Below are 24,073 nucleotides of genomic sequence, written 5' to 3'. Positions count from 1 at the left end.
AGCAATTAAAATGTACTGTTTTTGAAAAGACACTTTGTTTTTAACATTATTAGATTCTTATCACTGTTTATAACTCACACTAATTACAAAAAGCTGTAGTAGATTAATCTTCCTTGCTCAGGCTGAAAGTTTGAATTCTTGAACTGTGGAGGTGGTCACCAGAGAGCAGAGCTCAGCGCCGCCCCTCCGCTCCCTGTGAGGAGCTACAGCCGCCATGAGGCCTCCCCTCAGCTCCTCTGCTTTGGGCTGAGCAAAGCCAGCGACCTCAGCTGCTCCTCACATGTCCGAAAGACTAATTTGAATTGGCTCCTGCAAAAGTATCACTATAAATATTACACCTTTTTTAAAGCTTATTTTAAGCAAATGTCACCCAGGCTTTCCTTTTCTTCGTTTAAAGAAATAGTTAAAATAAATGGTTGAAATTCCCCACTGTCAGACAAAGTCATGTGAGATTTCTTAGAGAAAAACGTGTACACTAAAATGAAGTCAAAGCTTCTCTGAACTTTCTTCTTTACAAATTCGAAAGGTAAGATAGTTGTAGGAAAGAAAACAAGGTACCCACATCACCTTATTAGAAATTAGAAAAGACTCTCAACGAGCAGTGAATTGTCGTCGTGCTTTACTCCACACTATCTGCAAGTTTCTTCTTCTGCAAGTTTCCTTCTGGTACAATTACCTAACATCCTGTTTGCTTGAAGGGTATGTTGTACAATATCTTTCTGTAGCCAGAAACGCATGGAAATAAAAGTGTTCCTTGACACAAAACAAGCTACAGTACATAACTAATTGAAATCGTCAGTTACGGCAGTTCTCAGAAGCCTTCAGTCCAGGATCACCGCTCCCGTTACTAAACATTCCTACCACCCGTAGAACCGAGCGCATCCCGGAGGCACTGACACCCCTCGCTTGCCCCGCAGCCGCCCGACGCCAGGCCACCAGGCTTCCCCATTTCGCCCGGCCCGGCGCCACTTCCCGGGAAAAGCAGTGCGGGCGCGCCCCCTGCTGGCGGCCGGCAGGGTTTGTTCTTCGGGCTTCCCACACGACGGGGCATAGGGAGCAACAGTTCTGCGGGGCTTGAAAAACTACCCGCGGCCCTGAGGGGGGCAGGGCACGGCGTCTGTTCCGGCAGCGTCTCTTCTGTGGGAACCGCAGTGGGGCTGATTCAATAGCTCCTAGGAAAGAAAGGATGGCAGCAAGCTGCTTGCTATCATCAGTGTCATGTCTGTCACATCTGAAAAGAAAATCGCAAATGACAGTGTCTTTATAAATACACATTTGAAAGCAGAGAAACAGGATACTTGTCCTAGATCATGCACAGATCGTAGTAAGGATTTAGTTATGGACAGTGAGAAAATCTGGAAAATAGAGCAAACAATAGAGCATCCTCAATGGGGTCTCAGAATTATCTTCTGTGCCACATCAGCCTGCACATATTTTAGTTGTGCGCAGAAAATCATATAGCACGTGCACAGCACCAAGCCCCGTGAAACTGGGAGAGAAAGCAGCAGTGACACGGCCCTCCCATGCAGCGTGGGCTGCCACTTCTCCTGTTTGCTGTAGCTTCTAATGAACGCGTATGTGCTGACTTATCTTGTCACGCAATATTCCGTCCTTAATTATCATCGCTCAAAATGTCCTCAGCACTGATCCAGTTTGAGACTTCATCTCTTTCTCTCTCTCTCTCCCACCTTTCTGCAGTGCCCTGACGGCTACTCCTCATGTTGAGCAAACCATATGTTCCGTTTGTTCCATTCACCCTCAAGTCTTGCTCTTGCACTGCAGCATTTCTGCTCTTGTTAGGACACAGGTACCGAGCTCCTCCAAGGCTTTGAGACTCAGCAAGTAAGAATTACAGTGAAGCAAATGAAAGTTTTGCCTTTAGCACATGCTATTTCTTGACATTTTGTTCTTTGTTATCATGCCTTAGTGGTTAATATAAAAACAAAGGAGACTAAATTTGTCCAATGACAGATGTGTCTGTTAGGCTGGGGAGGGCACAGCTTCCAAAGCATCAGAGATATCCCAGCAACAACAGGAAGCAGCACAAGCACAGCCCTGTAGCTAAATGTAAGTGCAGCTGTAACTGACCGAAGAGGAAGACACATCAGCAATTGAAAGGCAACCTATTACAAAGGTCATGTAGCAAATGAGAGCCATGTCATGGTTAAGAAAATTACCAGATTGCTCAATTGCTCAACTACTTAAACAGGGAATAAAATTACACAAATTCATTGACCTATTCTGTATTATTAAGAATGTTTTTAATAAAAAAAAATAGGTTCTGTACAACTGTGACTTTCTCTTTTTGCTGCTGCAAGGAAATTGATAATCACTGAAAGACGCTGAAAAACAACTTGAGTTCAAATCTTTTTTTTTTTTTTTTTTTTGTCTTTATATAAATCCAAACTCGTTATCTTTGGATATGGGGAAGACAAAAAAAAAAAAAAAAAAAGAGCTTCCCCATCACACTCTTTCTGTAAAAATCAGTTTGGCTTTTATTTGTTCCAAATTATTTGAGAAGGAACTTGCAGTGATTTCCTGTAATGGAATACATATGGGAAACAAAGTTCCAAATCAAACTGCTAGAGCATTTTTTCCTCCTATAATTTTTCAATTTATAATACGTCCATATTTATAGGGGAGGCTCAGACTGGACTTTAGAAGAAACTTCTCTACCATGAGTGGTCTAACACTGACACAGATTTCCTAGCGAGGTGGTTGATGCTCCACATCCGTCAGCGTTCACGAAGCGTTTGGATAATACCCTCCTTAATAAGCTTTAACTTTTGTTTCACCGCTAACGCGACGAACTAGAGCAGCGCTCCTCAGGCAGAGGCCCGCGTACACCGCCCGGCAGCGGGGCTGTGCCGCAGCCGCGCACCACCCCACGGTGCTCACGCACAGAACGGCTGCAACGGCGCCGCGCTTCTGACGGGCACGGACGCGCTCACCGCCGCAGGCCGAACGCTGACCCGGCCCGGTGGGCGGCGCTCGCCTCAGCATCCAACCCCACGGCGCCGCCGCTTCTCCGAGGCGCTGGCTCCGCGCACCGCCCCCTCGGTGGGACGGAGAGAGGGCGGGCCCCGCGGCGGCCAATCGCCGCCGAGCAGCGGGCGGGCGGGGCGCTCGGTGCCGCCCCGTGAGGCGGCTGCGCCGTGGCCCTTGGGCGCCGCTCAGCGCCGCGGCCGCCACCGCCACCCGGAGGCCCCAGGAAGGTCCAGGCCTCGCCGCCCGCCCGCCCCGGCCCGCAGCCCCGCGGAGGGCGGGGAGATGCAGCCCCCGGGCCCTCAGCAGCCGCAGCCGCCGCCGCTCTTCACGCCCAACAACGGGGACTTCACTTTCGTCTCCTCGGCCGATGCCGAAGGTGAGCGCGGGGCCGTCGTGGGGGCCGCTCCCGCTGAGCGAGGGCATCGGCCCGGCCCGAGGGCAGCGGGCGGCTCCCGCCCCGTGGCGGAGGCCCCGGCGTTCTCCCCGCCCCGTCGGGAGGGCTCCGGGCGCCGAGGCGGCGCTGGCGCGGTGCGTGCGTGGCAGGCCGGCCGGCTGCTCGGGGCCCTGACGTAACCGCGGCGGGCGCTGTACGCGTTGCCCTCTTGCCCCCCGCGCGGGCGGCGCGGTTCCGTGTCCGTTACCTGCCGGCTCCCGGTCTGGCCGTGCTTGGGGCTCCGTGCCGCGCTGCGTTTCGCACAGTGAGGAGGAAAGCGGGGCTGTGTGTAGGTGAGGGGGCGAGGTGCGGCCTACCTGCTGTGCTGGCTGCATACCTGTCGTGTACCAGCGTGCCACGAGGGCTTGTGTCTCAGCGCTGCAAAAGGGAACGTGGAAGAGTCAACATTGTGCTACTTTATTTTGATGGAAGATGACCCTTGCCACTGTAGCTATTTAAACAACCTGCTTTCTGCTTCATCTACATAGTTACCTGATAATTGTGGATCAGGTTGGGAATCGCATACATCCTGGCTCTTGTGCCCTACCCTAGACATTAAAAACTGAAGTGAAATACCACTATAGGATGCTTAAGTCTGTTCTGTGGTGAGCTCATCATCAACAGGTTCAATCCACGTTGTTTTGTGTTTGTTTCTTTCCCCTCTTCCACTTTGGCCTAAAAAAGGACCTAGGTGCCTCTGAAGGGAGACTTTCTGGATTCTTCCTGGAAGTATTTGTTGAAAGCTATGTTAGTGCTCTGCTGGACCCCATCCATAGTAAGCGCCTGTCCTGTAGGATGTGTTGAACAGGGCTTGGCTCTGCGTTTTCTGCGGGCACAAGCAAGGTGTGATCTCATACCTGTTTGAGTGTTCTGCCTGTGCGAGTGGTGGTGAAAACATCCTGACTCTCACCAGCAAGCACCAGAACCATGAATTCTTGTCAGGTTCTTCAGTGTTTGGCTGGCCTGCTGTTAACTGTTTCATACAAAGCAGACTAAAGAAGAGGTAATGGCAGATTTATTTTCCCTTGGTTTCTTCATCTTTGTCCCACCTGAGATGTCATCTTCCAAAATAGACTTAAGATCACGTTAATCATATCATGTTATATAATCACGTTATAGATATAACGTGGCTGTAGGTATTTTGTAATCATCTTCTGCTAAAAGGAACGGTGGTGAATAAGACTAATGTAGAAGTTTTCCAGCTTCAAGGTGGGTTGTCACTCATCACTGAGAACAGAGAAATCAAATCAATAACTGGTTGGACCGTTAGTTTCTTGTTTTGACAGCACAGTTGTGTGCAAAGTATAGCAGGGACTCCTCCTTGCAAAGCGGTGTTGCATTGTAGGGCAGACTGATAACTTTCAAATGAAGGGTCCCACTGATAATAGAAAACTTGTGAGCCTTCCTCTACCTTGAAGTTTAGGCATTAAGAATGAATCTTTCCCCCTCCTCTGTAAGCAGCCAAAGAAGGCTTTGCTCCCATCTGATGGGAACGATGTTTATGTGCTTATGGGTACAGGAGCAAAGAGAAGTTCCTTCTTTAAGTTACTGTGATCTTCATGAGGATCCTGTGGGGGTGTTCTCGTAATCAATGCAATAGATCGTTAGCTATCACGATTATGAAATGATTGAAAAGTACTGATGGGAAGCTTCAAGTGTGCCCTAGCAAGCTTATTTGGAACAGAGAATTCTATTAAATTAATTGTGGTACTGAGTGTAGGGTAAATGATTCAGTAAATGTTGGCTGAACACTGTAGGATGCAGGAATCTAAATTCTCCAAAACTACATTGCTTTTGGGTAGATGCCTCAAATGTAATCCCCAAATGTGACCTGGCTTCTGTGTGAATATGTGTTGCAGAAATATTTCAGATGTAATTGCTGCAGCTAAGTGTTTGGGGGAAATTTGTATGTGCATTTGTGTGTGTAAAAGTACACAACAATAAAAATGCAAAACGAGGTTTTCTTTGGTGAAGCAAAAAGGTGTTGGATGAGAATGGAGTTTTTGCCTCTCAAAACATTTGTAACAAGGTCTGTACAAAGAATTGACTTGTTGCTGTTTTGTCATGTCTTGTGTATGCACAAAAGTAACTTCCTGAATTCTTAGTAGAACGTGTACTCTTCTCATCCCCTTCTGTTTTTTTATTACTTCAAGCTGCTTAGTGTATTTTCAGCTACTATTTTGTCTTTTTCGTTGGTATTTAACTGACTGCAGTGTGAATAAAATTAATATTGGTGACTTTGACACAGCTAAAACATGTAGCAATTGCTGATGTGTGTGTTTAGTGCTGTGGTAGAGCAAGAATATGGCATGCTAAAGAGCATTCCTTGTATCTCTCATTATTGAATAGAACCTGGGGATCTCTGCAGTTTTCTTACCCCTAACATTTTCACTTATATTAAAAGCAGGTTACAAGTGAGAAAAGCTACACGTGTTTTCCTTCTGTGAGAAGTTGGATGTAAGCGGAGAGTAGTTTGGGTGAAACAATGCCAGTGTGTAGGAATGGGCTCTGAAAGAGAGAGTGTGGTCAGCAAAAAAATGATAAATAATCCACAATTTACAGTATGATGAGACTTTCATTAGGTTAATTCCCTCTGTGCCTCTAAATGCTTCGTGATAAAGCATGAACTGAAGCTTGCTCTGTTATCTAGAAACTAGAACTTGCTAATTGGAATCCTAAAACAACGTTGTTACTGTTGCATAAGACCAGAAGTACCCTTTCAGATATGTAACTGTTGGTGTATAACTTCTATAACTTTGAATTTTTCGTGGTGATGACTGGCACGTGTAGCTTTTGTACATATTTATTTCACAATAATTTTGAAATCAAATGTATTTTGGCAAGATAAAATGTATATCTTCCTCTCCCTTTTTCTTTAAGATCCTAGTGGGTCCATAACAGCTCCAGATGTTAAGCTAAATCTGGGAGGAGAATTCATCAAAGAATCAACTGCAACTACATTCCTGAGACAGAGAGGGTATGGCTGGCTTCTGGAAGTGGAAGATGATGACCCAGAAGATAACAAGCCACTCCTGTACGTACTAATTGTTTGTGGATATCTCTTTGTTGTCTGTGTGGGCAAGACAAAGAGCTTGTAAGTCCTCGAACTGTCTCATAGTCTTCTACTGTGGCTAGAATTCTGTCTGACAAATTGCTTGACCAATTAGTCACTTTTGGTGTAGGAATGAAAATACTGTTTTTCATTATGGTGGCTTTTCTTTATTTTTATTATTTTTGTTTGTTTAGCTATAAAAGAGAGGCTTGTTATTCACTGTGGGAGAGGAAGGAAGGAGGAAATAAAATCAAAGCGTTATTAATGGTTATAAGTATAGAAATTTAATGGCTCTTGTGTTCTTATCTGTTCATCTTGTTGTGGTTTAAAAAGCTAGATTGTATTCTGCAGCAGGGTTGCAAGTAAGGTAGCAGAAACTTTATATTCTCTGATGCTACCTTATCTTACGAAGCTCTCTAAAGGGAGATTACTGTTGAAAGACAAAAATGTCTTTGAAACTGCAGATGTCCGCATCCCTTGTTCTGTTTGCAGAAACATGATTGTCAGAAGAAAGCTTGCATCTGAAGGTGATTACATTGCGAGTGGGGCTGCCTGAGTCTTAGTCTGTGTTCTCCACCTAAGCAACTTTATTCTTGTCTCAAAGTTTTCCTCTGTTTAAAGATCACGATGCTTTTGGAGTGAGAAGGAAAGTACTCTGAAGAGTTGAAGTAAGAGTGCTGAGAGAAAACAGATGCCTGGAGAGCTTAATAATGAAATTGCTACTTGAAAAGTACTTGAAATGTGCAGAAGTAGCACCTGTGTGACTGAGTCTGCTCTGTAAACCTGTAACTTTTAATTAAGAAACAGAATGGTGTACTGAGGTGACAACGTATGAATTCCCTCATTTGTGTAACACTGTATGGTACAAAAAAAAACAGGTTTAAGATTCAAAGACAGCTCTGTGTTCTAAGAAGCCTATTCTTAGAAGTGAGGAGAACAAGCCAGGAGTAATCTTGTAGCAAAGAGGACAAAATCATCTTCCTAACAGAGAAACTCGATCTGATTTCATGTAGCAGCTTTTATGCGGTTCTGATTATTCCAGGAACATTTGTTGTTATGAAGCATTCTAATCTGAATGCTTCTATGGATTTAAAGAATAGCAAACAGCAAGGAGAAGTTCACCAATGTGGTGCTACCACGCAAGCGTTTTGTTCAACAGGTAGATTGTTCCTTTCCCCTCATTGGATAGCTGTGCTTTTGGCACTTGTCTCCTGTTACAGCTACAGACTCCTCTTCGGTGAAGGAACTGTCAGCTTTGTGGGAAATACAGTTTATTTACTTGAAACACTATCAGAAGCCTTAAGCAATGACAAAGAATTCCACAAAGGAAATATTTCTGTCACACAACTGTCAGAGTGGAATATATATATCTTAAATAAAGGAGAAGTATAACATTGCTTAAAAATGGAGGAAAAATGGATGCTTTTAGTCTACTCCTTTATTCAGGGTTGTGTTAAAGAACAATTTTTGTTATTTAGGCAGAGGTTAGTAACAACAGTCGTGAGATAGCCTCAGTAATAGCAATCCTGAAACTGTCTTAAGAGAATCAATGAACAATATTTCATTTTTTGAAAGAGAAATCGTGGTGAATTGTCTTTGTATTTATTTCTTGTTTCTTCTTTATTTTCTTTTAATCTGATGATTAGTGAATCACTCACTGGGATTAGCGAATGTAAATATAGTATTTCTTCTAGAGTTTGAAACAAAATTATTCCATAATAAATGTGCTCGTGGCAAACTGTTCTGCATAGGAATACACAGACATCCTACTCCCGAGAACGCATGTCTTTGACTTCTGTTTCCAGTTTTATGAATGTCACATGTTCCTGTATGCCAGAAAATAGATCTGCTGTCTTAATGTAGACTATTAAGATGTGCTGTGGATGTTTTCAATTCTCAGTCATGGAACAGATTTTTTTGTGGCATAAAATATATCTCTGTCATACTGGTAATTGAATGTGCGATGAAGGTATGGTGTTGCTTTGCTGTGGGTGAATTGTTCCATTGCTAGTCATGGCTACAGAAAGCCCTATGGTGATGGGAGACCTGCTCTGTAAACCTTCTCTTAGTCCGTGAAATTAATTTTTATGCTCTGTTTCATTCCTGTGCTGTATAGTAATGCTCCCATACTTTACAATTTCAGGGAAGAACTCGACATTGATCTGAAGGATATTTACTACAAAATTCGATGTGTGTTGATGCCTATGCCATCTCTTGGGTTTAATAGGCAGGTAGTGAGAGACAATCCAGATTTCTGGGGTCCTCTGGCAGTTGTCCTCTTCTTCTCAATGATTTCATTATATGGACAATTTAAGGTAGGTACAAATCTTCTACCTAAAAAGAAATCTGAACTAAATTTGAGGACGTTACTGCTAAGTAATTTGCATTCTTATGTAGGCAGGAAGTCTCTTCTTCACATATTAATGTAGGGCATTCTAAATATAGTTTCTTGAGTTATGATGTCGAAAGTTAGCAATAAGAAATTTATTAAATAACCTACAGAAAAGTTAACCTTGATTAAAATGTCAGGTTTTTTATAATAAAACAAAGGAAAGATGTGGTTTCTAGAGGAAATAGATCAATGCTAATATGTTTTTAGTCACATCTTTCCATTTCAGTTGTGACCTTTTGTTAACTTGCTTTTTATTACTAAAAGTGATACCAAAGAACATTTGTGCAGATGTCATGAATTTTAATTTCCCGACAAGTTAAGCTATTTGTTTAATTTGTGCTATATTACAGCAGTTTTCTGTATGTTTAATCTTCATTAGTGCACATTACTCTTTTGTCCTCTGTGCTCAATTACAATAACTTTCCTTTGGTTAATAGAATTTGTCTATAATTCTTTTTGAAAATGAGATTGAATAATTATTTGAAGGTACTGCACGGATTTACTTGGCTTCTCTAAACACAGTTAACCTCACATTCAAATTGAAGTAGAGAAGCATTTACAGTCACAATTTGAATGTGGGCCCAGGTGATATTTTTCCAGTAGTTAATTGCATCCCCCCTATGGAAAACTTTGACTATATGTGTAGTTACAGATTTTTATAAATACAGCATAGAATAGCAGTAAGCCTTACATGTGAAGTAGCAGAGTATGTCTGTGGTAGGATTTTTGTGAAAGGTGAGAGAGTTCTCTGTGGCCTCTGGCACCACTTAACTGTTTTCTAGACAAAGCAGGGACCATCCCTCAATCCCATGATGGATCAGTTTGCTGCTGTTTATGTAGTATCTACTGCATATGAACAAGGGGCCTAATGTTCGTTAGGAGCGTGGATTTACCACGTAGATGTAAGAGTGCTTTTTTTTGTGTGAGAAAGGAAAGCTGGTAGCTAGCAACAGAATGGATGACAGCAGCCAGGCTAGATGAACTAGGTGGCCTGTAAGCTGGAGAGAGGTGAGCGCTGCTGCTTTAAGACTTTAATCTGGTTCTCTTTTAGACAGTGGAGGAAAGCAGGAAGCAAAAGGAGGACATATGTTATTTTCGCAAATAACATAATGTTACATTTATCTAATTTTTTTTCAAGTCATATGATTTTTATCAGTTAAAAATAAACACCTTCATTCCCTTTTTGATTCTTCTGTAAATCTGGAACTCCTACTTACTAGTTGATAGTAATCATTTTTAAGTGCTGCCATGGTATGGTTGAAAATACAAGGAGCGGACTGAGATTATTGTTTCCATGTAAAAAAAAAAAAAAGTATTTCAAAAGGGAGACTTTTGCTTCTAATCCACCCAGTGGCTCAACTCCAGGAACACCTCAGTTACTTTAAAGGTTCTGTTAAGCTGGAGAATGATTTTAGGACTTCTGAAACAGTGAAAGAAGAAAAAAAAAGAATTTTTTTCCAGGACTCTTATTTTATTTTCAAGTTCCATTGTGATACTGAATAAAACTATTCTTGCTGCAATTCAGAATTCAGTTTTCTATAATAAAACTCCTGAGTGCAGTGAGCTGATTTATGATTTGTCCTTTACAGTGGGGAAAAAAAGAGTAACATAAATTAATTGTTCTTTCCATTTTAAGGTTGTTTCTTGGATTATAACTATTTGGATATTTGGATCCTTGACAATTTTTTTACTGGCCAGGGTTCTTGGAGGAGAAGTAAGTACCTCTGATATATGAAAAGTTGGTAGAGGGAGGTAATTTCAGAATCTCTTGGCTATGTTTTTCAGTAGTAGCTGGGTTTTCTCAGTGCTTGACTTTAGACATTGTAGCCACCTAAGAATGGGTGAAATTGCAAACTTCAGCGCATAGATTTGAGATTCTTGGTCACCGAAGTAGAATCTAAAACACAGAGGTGGGCAGCTACTCTTGCTGTGCAGTGCACGGAGTGCCGGGTGTGGTAAACAGTCTGCAAATTCTTACTGCAGCTCCCAGATGTTGTTGCGTGTACCTGTGATCTGGAGCTGAAATCGTTTCTTGAGGTCAATTTCTTGAAACGCTTTCGATTTTTTCAGTCACTGAGTTAAATGGGGCCATTTATTTCACTTTTTTAAACTGGGCTGGCAGCAGTTGTGTAGTGGCCTTTCGTACGGAGCACGTACTTGTGTTTGTTTTCATCCTTGGCCTGATGGAGTTGAAACCCATTAAAGGATGACAGTCAGTGCGTGTACTTCAGCTGCAAAGCCAATTGAAGTTCTGGCCTACATCCCTCTCTTCAGCTGCTTGCATCAGCAGGGTTGGCATAGCAGTTAAAGCTGTGTTTATAAACTGAGTCACTGAGTGATTCAGGTGTAAACAAAATATCAGGCTTACAGCAAGGCCCACCAACAGCTACTGTGGAACAGACACGAGGATAGAAACTTCTGAAAATGGATTTGCAGCTTAAAATGCATTGAATTGTTTTATTATTGTAAGCGATAAGTAATTGTTATATTTTTACTATGCATTTTCCATTATTGATAAACTCTTTTTGCAGACTTCCTACATTATTTAAGTTTAGTGTGCTTTGGTGGTTTTTTATTTTTACTCTTTATTTTTAGGTTTTCCTTTTAATCATAAGTGCTAGAGGCTTCTTGTCTCAAAAGTATTTGGAAAGAAAAAGCTTTTATGAATGTGATTGCATGGTTTTTCAGCATACCAGCATAATCCAGATGCCCTTAAGTCAGCAGGTTTCGTGGCTCTAAATGTAAAATTATCAGAATATATAAACTGGTGAGAAAGGGGAGAGGGATCACTACAGCTCTTCAGAGTTCATTGTGGAGGACCTACTGCCACAAGAGATTGCTTAAAGACAGCAAGACCAGACAGGTCTTGCTGCTGTTTTTCCTAAGTTAAATCTGGGAAGTCTAACTGGGCCAAGGGGCATTTCCAACTGCAACAGGGAAAAATCAGACATTTTAATACCGTGAGGCTAAAAGCAGTTATGGAAGTTCTTTGAATAAATCTGTTTAAGCTAATCATAGTGTATCAGGTTCTAGATCTTCTGCTGATGCCAAAAGCATTTATTTACTTTTAAAAAGGTAATTAATATGTTAATGCAGGAAATTATATCTTTGCTGCTTGTGACAGCCAGGTCTACAGTTAATGACTGAGAGGTCTATTCTAGTCCTGTGCTCCCAGATTTCCTTCGTACGCTCCATGGAGAGTGGCAGTTGCAAAATCACATGAAACATGAGAATATGAGGAATGGGTAGAATTGCATATTTTATTGCATGTGTAAATGCTTCTCTTGGAAGTGATAAAATTGTCATCTGAAGTTGTTTTTGTTTTTAAAACAAGTTATATTTCTAAGGAAGATTAACTATAAAATTCTAGAGGATTGTATAGGAAAAATAAGTTTGTGTGCTAGCAATCTTCCTTTGGCTAAAAATTCATGAATTGTCAACACATCTTTATGGTTACTCATACTGTTATAACAGGATAAAATTGTATGAAAGTGATTTTGTACTAAAGCTTGTTTTTATTCACTTGAAAATTCCAGGTTGCTTATGGGCAAGTTCTTGGTGTGATAGGATATTCCCTACTTCCCCTCATTGTCATAGCACCTGTACTTTTGGTGGTTGGATCATTTGAAGTGGTTTCTACCCTAATAAAAGTAAGTTCAGTAACATCTATTGAGAATTGTTTACCGTTATTCTGAGTCACTTTCCTAACACTTGAAGTATCAAGCCACTCAGGACAACACGTCAAAATACCCAGAAATATAACCTGAGCTCTGTGGTTCTATTGGTTAACTTAGTAGATGTGGCTGCTAAGCAAATTCTGTTTTAAATGTTCCTTTTGAGTATTTGGGAATATACAGTCTCCAAGGAATTATAAAACCACCTGTTGTTATCCGCTTAGCTTCTGTTTAAGTATTTTGCGAAGTTGTATTGGTTGCATTAAAAATTAAATAGGACTATCATTTTTAAAGGATGCATAATTAAAAATCAAAATGAAGTATCTGAACATAAGCTGTTCTATCCCTTCCCCATCATCAAGTTCTAGCTATTGCTTTACAGATGTAGAACGTGAGACACAAAGCAAAAATAATGTGCTTGATGCCACCTGCTGTTGGACACCTTTTATGAAACTAGCATCATTCCCTGATAGATCCTAGAAGTGCATAATGTTCTTGAACACTTCATACAACCCTTTTAGTTAGCTTTTGAAGTCATTGCTAAACTGCCGGCACCGACTGAGAAAACTGTTACTGGCTAATCTGTAAACTTTTTGAGATCTTGTTCTGATGAGTCAATTAATCTCTGTCTTATTGGCTTGCTGGTTTACGGTATAATAGAAATACAGCTGACTGTATGATAAACAAGAATAATAGCTGTGTTTGTGATTTGATAACTTGCAGTTACTATTAGGTGATACGTTCAGAAAGCAAATTATTAACTTGTTAACTAATACACAACTTAAAAATAAATACAAGTAGTCAATTTAACTTCCGTTACCTGATTGCAATTAACAGCCTTACATTAACTTCAGGGCAAACCTATAAAAGTTTCTTACCTTTGGATGATTAGTGTGGAAAACGCAGGACAAGCTCCACGTGGTCAAAACTACCTACACTGTGACAAGTACTACTTCCTATGGCTTAGGAGCTCTGGGGAAATATTCCACAGTCTTAGAAGTTGGGGAACTTAAATTGGGAAATGGTATTAGTCAGGTCTTTTCCAGCTGCAGTCAGCAAACTAAACTACTTAAGTAATGCACGTTGATTGTTGGGTTTTTTGTTTTGTTTATTTTGCTGAAGTTTTCTTAATGTATCTTAGGGAATTTAGTCATGATCTTGAGATTATATATATTTATTATTATTTTCCTTCTTGTCCATTTCCATAGTCCCAGTTCAGGCAGCACAACCACAAGTGTGCAGTTGGGGTTGGTTTGTTTTTAGCAGTGGCAGTTGAACCAGTCACACAATCCTTCAAGCATCTTGAGCTCCTCTGACAGCACTGCTGGAAAAGTTCTTTACTGGGATCCTGTTATGTCTGCCCTTCACTGAACAGACCTTTGGCCTTGCTGTTTACAGGGAACGAGTGCTTTTTCTTTTTCATTAATATTCAAGTTGTTGGTTGAGGATGAAAGATTTCCCATTACTTTTTGTGGTAACCTTATTAGCTTGAGATTTGAGTCAAGTTTATTGACCTGAAGCCTTTCAAAAATAAAATTTTTAAAAGTAGGTGTACTAACTACATGTGACATAGTGAATATTTACACATAATGACGCTTTCTATTAGTGTTTCAAAATGGTTAGTTATTAACTGAGAAAGCAATCAAGTCTTTGATACAGATTCTATTTTGGGTAGCCTCTCATTGCGCCTGAAAGGAGGAGGAGCGTAAGTTTCAGTTACTTTAAGTTGGGGGCCCATAATTGAAATAAAACTTATGAGTCAGACAAATCCTGAAGTAAAAAAGGGCAATTTAATCTTCTAGGATGTCATAGGAGGAAGAGTCAAGCATAGCAACTTTTTTCTTCAGGGGAAAAAAAAAAAAAGCAGTGTTTTTGAGTTGAAGAAGCTTACAACTTGTATGGTGGTATCCATATGTCTTATGTACTGTGAGTTTTCTCTAACATTAGCTGCTTGCCTCAGTAAAAACGTTGTCTTAGCCTAAAGTAACATGCCTCTGTTAAATACTTTTCTAGACTTAAATGAATATTCATAGCATATTATTTCGTGTGTGGGGTCAGAAGTATTCTTTGTGAGGTTTGCTGTATTTTTTCTTCCACATGAAGTTGTACATTTCTAATTAAGTTGAAAGTAACTGATTTTTTTTTTAATTTTGAGCAATTTTCTTATGGCCTCAGCTAAGACGGTTTCTTTTCTTTTTCAGTTGTTTGGAGTCTTTTGGGCTGCGTACAGCGCTGCATCGTTACTAGTTGGAGAAGAATTCAAGACCAAGAAACCCCTTCTAATTTATCCCATCTTTTTATTATACATTTATTTCCTGTCCTTGTACACTGGGGTGTGATCTAGTGAAAGATGTGGCCAAAACCCATGTTTTCTTCACTTGCAGACTGATAATGCATAAGGTTAAGGAGGCTGGAAATAATACAAGTGACTGTTTTATATCCAGTTGTCAAGATGTTTCAAGATTGAAGAGCATATTTGTGTATATTATTTAATGAAGTAACTGTAGCTATATAGATTTGTATCAAAGTTCTAGGTTGTTTAAGACTCTTCAGATTTTAACGAACAAAATAAAAGAACCTTGTGTTTTATATAAAAAACAAAAAAAGCATAGCAAAACCACAACTCTGTACCTGTGCCAAAAGCACTAGGACCAGATTGCTATATTAGAGGAGAAAAATAAGTTCATTGTAACAATCTCAAAGTGCAATTTTTTCTTTTGAGCTTAAACAGCTGGCTTTTTTTGGCACAGCAAATTCTGTAGATAATATATATATTTATTAAACAGTCCTTATTGTTCACAGAATAGCCTGTATGATGAAGACATGAAGATACTACTTATAATTTAGTGCCTCAATTACTTTGATTTGGCTCTCAAGTTTCTATAAATTCCAATTTGTTTTCAAAGTATGTATATACCGTGTATTTTGTATCTATGACTTGCGTGTAGCATAAGTACTCCTTGGTTAAGGATGTATATTGGTTTTTAAAATTTGAAAATACAAGTATTTGAGGTCTTCATTTACTATCTGACCAAAGGAGCAAGACACTTACTGTGTAACATAAATCATTAAATTGCTTCTTTAGAGACTCTAATTAATTTACTTAAGTTTTAAATTTACAAAGAAACAGGTGAACGCCTTCTTCATCTGTAGTGCTGGCTTAGTGTCAGAGGGAAAAAATGATCTATCCAATTTGTGTGCTCTTGAAACAATGTTTTATGATAACAAAATAAAAAGAATGCTTCTTTAACTATATTTTATAACATCTTGCTCTACTTTGTTTTTAATAATAATGACATGAACCTGCATATATTTTTTCCCGAGTACTGCTGATCTCTTGCAAGAAGTAATAATATTTGTAAGGTCAGATTCTCTCCCCCCCCAGCCCCCACTAAAAGAACTAGAACTACAGCCTCAGTTACAGTCTTGCTAATTTTGACTATCCAAGGATTATGTAATAATGTGATGGCGTTAAATATTTCCTGTGTACTGTGTTGATTGCTTATGTAATAGTCCTTACAGTAATTAATGTTTCTTCACAAGGAAACTCCACTGAAATTCACTTTGCATGGTACTTAGTCATTTGCAACCTTCAGTATTTAGTATTACCAAATGGATCTGAAGTATCTTTTTTTTTTTTTTTTGTAATCTTTGGTTGGGGGAAGCATTTCCCTAGCATCTTTTTCATTCCCTCCCCCCACCCCAATGCTGGAAATAGAAATCAACCATGACAAGGTGATAGCAAGGGCTGTCTTTGATCCCTAATGGATGTATTTCCTTATCAGAAGTTTCTCAGCTTTTCTGATGGTGTAACTTGCCATTTTAGCAACTTGTTTTTACCACTCATTGTTGATGCGAAATATATGTAAATTCCAGTTCTACTGCGGTCCTTTAGCTTACTCCGACTGCTTTTCTGGCTGATACTTGTGTTGGTTTGAAACAAAACTATTGAAAGTTGATACTGGACATAAACTGTAACATAATATTCTAGCTTGTAATACATTAAAGGAGAAAAACTGGTGGAGTGACTGACTTTTCACCTGATTTTTTTGACTTCTGTGGAAGTTTTGGTGGAATTGCTGTAGAGTCATAATAAACCAATTATGCTGGCAGCTTAGTTCCTATCTGGAAGTATTTTGAGAATATTCATTCCTCACTTAAAAAAAGTTAGTGTACAAGAATGCACACTAGCTTTATAATCTTGAATAATAATGCAGTCTTACCTCTTTCAGTGCTGTGTTTCTTAATCGGGAGTATCAAGCTGTAAGACTCCAGACAAACACTGAGAATTCACATTTAACTAATGCCACTGCAGACCTTAGGGGTAAGGATACACGTAGTTTACTAGGCTGTCAGAGAGCTTTAGGCTTACCTCCTCTTAGCAAAGCTGTTCATTTGGTGTTCATAATGGACCTACGCGTCTGAAACGACTATAAACATTCAGAGGATGCAATAACGTTCTGTTTTGTCTTGAAATATATTCATTTTCTCTATATTAGCATTCTGTGAAACTGATAGCTGCAATGTAAATGTTCCTTTTGACAGATTGGGCACATGTAATATGCAATGTCAATATGCACAACATAGTACACATTTTGTACGCGTTTGCAGATTTGCACCTTTTCCTCAGTATCTTTAGGGTCACCTTTTGCATTTGCTGTGCAAAAATATGTACAAACAGCTCAAATGGTTCTCATAGTTTGTAATAACTTTGCATTCAATAAACTTATTTTTAGACAAGGTATGTGTAAGTACAAGATGTATTTTATAAAAGTTTTTAAACCTGTTTACATAATGTGTATTTATTAAGACATCTATATTCCTCTCCCTGTCATCCATCCCAAGCTTTGTGACAATAAATAAATTCTGGGCATAATAAATACACAACTTTTATTTGTCATTCATGGAAGCTTGGTATCTACCAGCAGCGTGGCCGCTCCTCAAGATGGAGCACCTTACATCAAGATGGAGATACATGACTGAGACGTGCTCTTCGCTGTATAGAAACTGAGCAATTCCCACCTGCACACATCCCCCTCCTCCTGCTGCCCATCTCACAGGCTCTTGATCAGGAAAAATTACAACTACTTGCAAATGACTGGGAAGCCATTCTTCTGGGTTGGAGACAGCACACAGCTTGAGGTCTGCATTAAGCTCTTCTTACCCCTACTCCACCTGAAGTAATGAAGCAAGCTTAATACCTATGTACTTAGTTCTCAGGACAGAGCTGATTGGCTCGGTAGCACAGGCACCCCCGTGTTTATTTCACTATTTCCTCACACACACACTTTCTTTAAGTTATTTTCCCGCTCTTAACCTCCGCTAATCTGAAACCTTCGATAAAGGCGCTCCTGCGTAGGGGAGCGCTGTCGCTGAAGCCCGTGGCAGCTGAGGGCAGCTGCAGCCTAAGGGCTCCAACGCCTTCACAGCGCCGACCCGACAGATCGCCGCCAGGTGGGCACCGAGGGCAGCCCGCTGCTACGGCAGTACAAAACCTGTCCTTTTTTTAAGCCTGCCTACGGGCGGCCGGTCCGGCTGCAGCCCCGCGACGCCTCGCTCCGTCCCTCCCCGCCTGACCCCGGCAGCGGCGCGAGAAGCGGCACCTCCCGCCCAGACGCGTCCTCGTGCCGCCGGCGTCGGGCGGACTCCCCCGGGTGTTCCCGCACCGTTCTCCCAACGCAAGAAGAGCGCTCGCCCGGGGCGCGCCACGCGGGCCCGGCTTTTACCCGGAACGCTACCGGCGCGGCGGCGAGAGCCTGGTGGAGCCCGCTGCGTCAGCGAGCCCGGGCGCGAGCCGCCGGCACGCGGCGCGCCTGGGGGCGGAGCTGCTGCCGGCCGCCGTCGGGCGACGCGGCCCCGCGTGCGCGCGAGATATCCTACAGCGCGCGGGAGGCTCGCGCCCCTCGGGGGCCGCGCGCGGCCTCGCTCCGCCCCTCGCTTCCCTCCCGCCCGCCATTCTCTGTGACGGGCGGTCGCCCGTTCCCTCCTCCCGCTCTCAGGACCGCTCTCGGTTCCGCATCCGGCGCGATTGCGTCACTTCCCGCTCGCGCTGGCGCTCTCCCTTTCCCCCTCTCCCCGGACCCGGATGGTGACTGGCGGCGGCGGTGGCCGGGCCTGTCACTGAGCGGCCCCGGGTCTCTTGTCCTGAGGGCGGCGGCGGCCGGCATCATGGCGGCGGCGGCGGCGGCCTCCTGCTCTGCGGCGGCGGCGACGCCCGCTGGGCCCGGACCGGGGCCGGTGTCGGCCGGGCCGGGCTCCTGCGAGTGGCTGCTGCTGCGGGACGGCTGCCTGCGCTGCGACGCCGACGGGCTGTGCAGCCTGTGCTACCACCCGGCGCTTAACGCCATCCTGGCCGTGACCGCGCGCGGCGCCATCAAAGTCATCGACGGCACCTCGGGGGCCACGCTGCAGGCCTCGGCCCTCAACGGTGAGCGCGGCCCCGCGGCGGGGAGAGGCGGCGGCCGCTCTGCCGTGCGCCATCGCGGCGGGAGGGGCGGCCTCCGGGCAGGGCTGGCGCCGGGGCAGCGCCGCGGGGCTGTCCCCGGCTCCTCAGCACCTCGCCGTGTTTGCGAGCCGGAGCCGTTCCTGCTCTCTCCGGAGGACGCGCTCGTGTGGGCAGCACCGGGCTGTTTGGGTTCCGTAACGCGTACCGGCGTGGTCGCTACAGGCTGAAGCGCGGATGGGAGATGGGGCCGTGCAGAGCGGCGTTTCTCTGCTTCAGTTTTTCAGGCGTCGACAGCAAAATTTATGCTTTAAGCGTGTTCTGCTGGATGGGCGTAGTTCTAGTTCCTGTCGATGGGTGATAATGTAGCGTATGTAAGTATTGAGCCTTAACTCGGGTTCGTTAAGAAAGCTTCTTTCTCAAGGGTGTGATTTGTTTTGCAGCTAGGAATTATTTAAAATTAAAGTCGTTCTGAAAGTTTTTTTGATAGTGTATTGTGAATATATATTTGCATTGTTCTTCTGGCTGCTGAGTGTCTCGGCTGTCTTTGGTGCTGGTGGCAGTATCCTTGCTGTGATGGTTGGGCTAGGTGATCTTAGTGGTGTTTTCCAGCTTAAATGGTTCTGTGATCCTGTGGTAGAGAGGCACAAGGGCTCAAACTGCAGCACCTCGGTAACTACAAAGCAGTGTTCTCTGATGCCCACTGATGTTTTTACTCTACTTACAAACTACATCTGTAGGAAAAGTTCCATATGCAACTCAGTTTTTTTTTTCCCATAGTTCATGAATTTGTTCTTAAGCTGTGGTACTTGTCCGAATATTGCAGGGTGGTTTTTTTTGTATGTTGTGAGAGCAGGCCTTGGCCTAGAAATTCGTGCTCTCACTAGTTGTGTGTTTGCACTTTGTTTCTCCTTACAGTTGTAAAGTTAAGTGTCGTGAAGGGGATCTAGCTTTGCTGAGTGGTGTTAGTGAGGGATTGGTGGTTGTCACCTGCATGTGGCATAGCAATGTCAGGAATTGTATGGAGGTGATGTAGTCTGGGTAATGTATGTACTTTTACTTTGAAAACCAGCAACTGTATTATAATGTCAAGCTAAAGAGAACAAAAAAAAAAAAAAAAAAAAAAAAAAAAAAAAAAAAAAAAAATTGAAAAACATGATTTCCTTTCACAATCTAAAGTAGGTGTATTATAAACTGTTAAGTGATTGGAGAAGAAACTTCTGTGGGATTCAGAAGCTGTCAGCTGCTTTTGTTGTACCTTGCTTGTATTGAAAGCAAGACTCTTGTGTGGTGTTCCCCACTCTGTTCAGAATTCAGATCACTTCTTCTAAAATACCCTTTCTTCTACCGTACTTGTTCCGCAAGCGCTTTTTACGTTAATAATTTGATTTCTTACTTTTCTTCAAACCTCTACCACAACTTGATGATTGCTTCTAAGGTGTGGGGGAAGATGGCATAAATGGATTTGTAATTGGTTGCCTGTGTAAGAAATGTTTAATGCTCATGAGCACAAGTGAACTCTAAATCACTAAAGTCTGAGGTTTGGGGTTTTTTTTTTCATTTTTTTCTGTGATAAAATTCTTGCAGAGGATTTGATTTAGTATTCAAAATGCTGATGGCAATTTTCCCCTACATAGTAACTATTTAAAAATAACTTACTGCTCTGCCTCTGTTACATACACTCAGCCATGTGTACTTCCGGTAGTGTCAGTCTTCTCTGTGACAGGCGGAATGACTGCAAAAGATGGATCCCACTCCTCCTCACATCAAACAACAGAGCTGCTTGCAATGTGACCAAATTTTGTCTGCTCCCAGGAGGCTGATGGTTCTGTTTAAATTTATAATTTTCACTAATTTGAAGAAAATGCAAGTGAACGTCCTTATAGATTGAGGCTGATGCGGCTGTCAGAAACGGGATGCATCTCAGCAGTTGGTGGCTGTTGAGGCTGCTGTTGACTGCGCTCATTTTTGTACTCTGCCATTCTTCGGAAAGAGGAGAAAAAGAGAGTTCAGCTGTTCTCTGATGTCTGCGTACTGTGTGCGGCACAGACTCTTTGAGTGTCAGATGTTGGTAGCTGGAACTCAGACCTGCGGGCCGGCTCTGTCCCTGTATGCTCCCCTGACATAAACGACAAGTCAAAGGATATTGTTGCTACAGGGACTTCTGGTGCTCCACCTAAAAATAGAGTCTCTAGGAATTAAAACTGCTTCTCTTGAGAAGCTGATGTCCTCCTTGGTGACTGGGCTGCAGGCCTTTTGCCTTGCCAAGAGGTTTGCCTTGGACAGAAATGCTATTGCTCATTATCCATGGGAATAAAACAAACAAACAAACAAAAACATACCAGCCTTTCTCTCTAGAAAGCAGAGGGAAAAAAAGGATCCCCTAACAGGGAAAGAAAAAAAAAATACAATAAAACAAAATATCACTGAACCCTGGTGTTGCTTTCATCTGCAGTTCACTGTTACAAGATATTAAGCTTTGAGCTCCTTCTTAGTGAAAAGATTGAATCTGGAATACTAAAATCAGTAGAGCAGTGGGGCCTGCGTTCGTTGTAATGTATATGTGGATTGCTCTCTTTGCTGTGTTAACAGAACCATATAAAAGATTCACAGCCAGGAGGCAGTTCAGGTATAGATCAGGTCTTCATGTTTCCGGAGATTTGGATGTGGTCTCTGGCTTTTGTGCTTCAGTTTCTGATGTCAGCATAATTGGTCTGATTTATCTGATGATCCAGGAATTGTTCTTCTGAGACCAAGCTGTAGGAATTCCACGAGGAATACTCATGCTTCTCACTCTCGTCCCATACTTCTATGGGATGCAACACTGAACCTTCTAAGATCTGTCTCCTAAATGTGTGCGATCATTTTCTACTGTTTAAATCTGTTCCCTGTGTGGGCATTGTCGGTGTATTCAAGACAGCCAGCGGATCACTTGCAATAGCTCAGAGTGTGATAGTGAGTAAGAGTATCATTGGTACGGGGAAAATGAAATGAGCATTTAGCATGAATCTTTGTATTACCTGGTCAGGATTGTCCTTTCTATTCTCTCAAGTGAACACAGGCACTTCAGAGAGACTTGCAGGGAAATGCAAGAACAGTTCTTGTGATTGCTGGCAATTGTGCATTTCTGTGTGCTTGTTAGTAGTGGTCAGTTGGGACTAATAGGAATCCTCACACAAGTCTATCAAGTACTTTATTCCCACTTAGGCACTTTAGTACTTGTGTACTTCCAGTTTCAAGCTGAACGCTGGTATCCAGAGAGCATGAATGATTCAAATACCAGTTTCCAGATAGGGTGTTAAGTGCCTTTTCCTCTGTCCTAAAGAAAAAAAAACTAGAAAGCCCTTCCCCAGGCAAAACAAAATTCCACAATATCAGATAACTCTCAGTGTTCACATGATATTTGATTTGTCAGATCCTTTTATTTACAGAAGAAATAAGAAAACTGCATGAACCGAGAGTGTGCTGTGGTTCCCAGGGAAGCTTGGCCAGGAACATAGGAAGGATCCCGAATGTACTGTGTGAGGGACAGTGACTGTCTTGAACATTTCTGTAGTTTTTTTTGTTTTTTTTTTCCAGAGGAATTTGACATAGCAATGGCTTCAGAGTGTCCTTTGCTAAAATATACAGTGTTTCCAACCTAGAGCCTTCAAGATGACTGCTGAGGCCCTAACGGTAATCAAAGTACAGACCTCTGAATGCAAGTGCTTAATATAGAAAGGGATCTGTTCATTGTATGCATACACCAGTTCCTGCAAGGGAAACAGAGACTCTGAACTATCACCAGAAGCCTTTGGCCACTGTTCCTCCAACAGAAGAATTTAGAAAGAAATAGATCCCAGCTCAGGAGGGTCACATGTGGTGGCAAGTTGTCCTCAGAATTTTTTTTTTATTATTTTTATTTTTTGCATTTTCATGTGATGCAAGAAGAAAAGATTCTCTTCTGCAGCTTGGAAGTCATGGAGAGAGTGTGCACTGTGTGCAATCTCGTGGAAGATACAGTTGGGATATTCTGCCATCCATTTCTAGGCTTGAAATGCATGAAGAGCAGCAGCAGTTCCAGCTGTTTCAAGCTCACTGCAGTAATACTGCTCAAGTAATTTCCATTCGTCAGAATCGATTCAAACCTTTGTATCATTTGTTTAATTACAAGACAAAAAAGATCTAATTACATTGCAATATTGCTAGGTATTTGACAGTATCTTGCTTTTGAATATACTTGGACTCGGATGACAATGCTAATCTGGGAAAAGTGCTTCTCAATGAGATCATTCAATTGATTTATTGATCTTAAGGTCATTAATGAAAAGTCTTAAGCGCTAACAAAGCCCAACAAAACAACAGGAGAATTGTCAGATTTGAGTTGTGTTTAATACCAGTGAGGATTGTAGATTACTGTGTGCTCCATTTGTCTGCTAGCCGAATCAACGTGTGTCCCATATCCCCTTCCGACGTGCGTCTTGCCAGACTATCAAGATGCTGTTAAATTATAGTTCCAGGCTTTGTGGAAACACATCTGGATTATATTCTGCAGAAGCTAAAATAAAAAATCAATTTTTTTCGTATGCTTTTAAAGGAATTTTTACATTACTGCGTTTATTGCAGGGATCCTGAAGTACCAACAAACAGTGATGGGCGTGCATGGTCTGTTGCCAGGCAAAATGTAAAAACATTTTTTTATTGACAGATAATTCATATCTTGACTGATGGATTCATGGCTGCCATCATGACAATAGTGCTGTATGAGTGAAAGTTTCAGAGTACTTTAATGTCAGAAGATGAGAAATTTCCTAGACCTGTGCAAATGAAATTTGAAAAAGGTCTTCTGCAGGCAGGAAGATGCATCTTGAAATGTTCCTAACTGACCTGAAGGGGAAGTACTGTGCTCTGCAGCTGCGATTTGAGCTTTGCCTTCCTGCTATATTCCATCTCGCAGGTAGCTGAGGTACTTCTGGTTGATAAGTCATTTTTCAACTGCACTACTGATTCTGATCTGTCTTTGGTCAAGACAGCTTTTAACATGCTTATGTGAGAAGCCCTTCAGCTCAGCTCCCAGTCATGTTTTATACTGTTATTACACAAAATGTAGAAG

At 42.1% G+C, this 24,073-nt stretch overlaps 2 protein-coding genes across 4 annotated transcripts in view; both read left to right on the top strand.

Moving 5' to 3' along the window:
* Positions 3,145-17,419, top strand: YIPF4 (Yip1 domain family member 4). The gene is made up of 6 exons (XM_021391562.1): positions 3,145-3,364; positions 6,302-6,455; positions 8,617-8,788; positions 10,502-10,579; positions 12,402-12,515; positions 14,741-17,419. The coding sequence occupies exons 1-6, from the start codon at positions 3,271-3,273 to the stop codon at positions 14,876-14,878; spliced, it is 750 nt and encodes a 249-aa protein (XP_021247237.1). The 5' UTR covers positions 3,145-3,270; the 3' UTR covers positions 14,879-17,419.
* BIRC6 (baculoviral IAP repeat containing 6) overlaps positions 18,601-24,073 on the top strand; it is a 175,647-nt gene continuing 170,174 nt past the window's right edge. For 2 of the 3 annotated variants that reach the window (XM_021392468.1, XM_021392467.1), the window contains exon 1: positions 18,601-18,966. In XM_021392468.1, the coding sequence (XP_021248143.1) occupies positions 18,708-18,966 (259 nt within the window). In that variant the 5' untranslated portion in view covers positions 18,601-18,707. The remainder of the gene's footprint in view (positions 18,967-24,073) is intronic. The other variant, XM_021392466.1, reaches the window with a different exon arrangement.

The sequence above is a fragment of the Numida meleagris genome, chromosome 3 (genome assembly GCF_002078875.1).
Source record: "Numida meleagris isolate 19003 breed g44 Domestic line chromosome 3, NumMel1.0, whole genome shotgun sequence".
Classification (NCBI taxonomy): domain Eukaryota; kingdom Metazoa; phylum Chordata; class Aves; order Galliformes; family Numididae; genus Numida; species Numida meleagris.
Note: the sequence above shows the minus strand (reverse complement) of the source record. Positions and strands in the feature narration are given on the sequence as shown.

What these genes read in the sequence shown, in the direction of transcription:
- YIPF4 (XM_021391562.1), top strand. Translation starts at nt 3,271, where the DNA reads ATGCAGCCCCCGGGCCCTCAGCAGCCGCAGCCGCCGCCGCTCTTCACG. An exon ending in GAAGATAACAAGCCACTCCT is followed by an intron (nt 6,456 to 8,616) that starts GTACGTACTAAT and finishes TTACAATTTCAG; the next exon opens with GGAAGAACTCGACATTGATC. An exon ending in TGGTTTCTACCCTAATAAAA is followed by an intron (nt 12,516 to 14,740) that starts GTAAGTTCAGTA and finishes TTTCTTTTTCAG; the next exon opens with TTGTTTGGAGTCTTTTGGGC.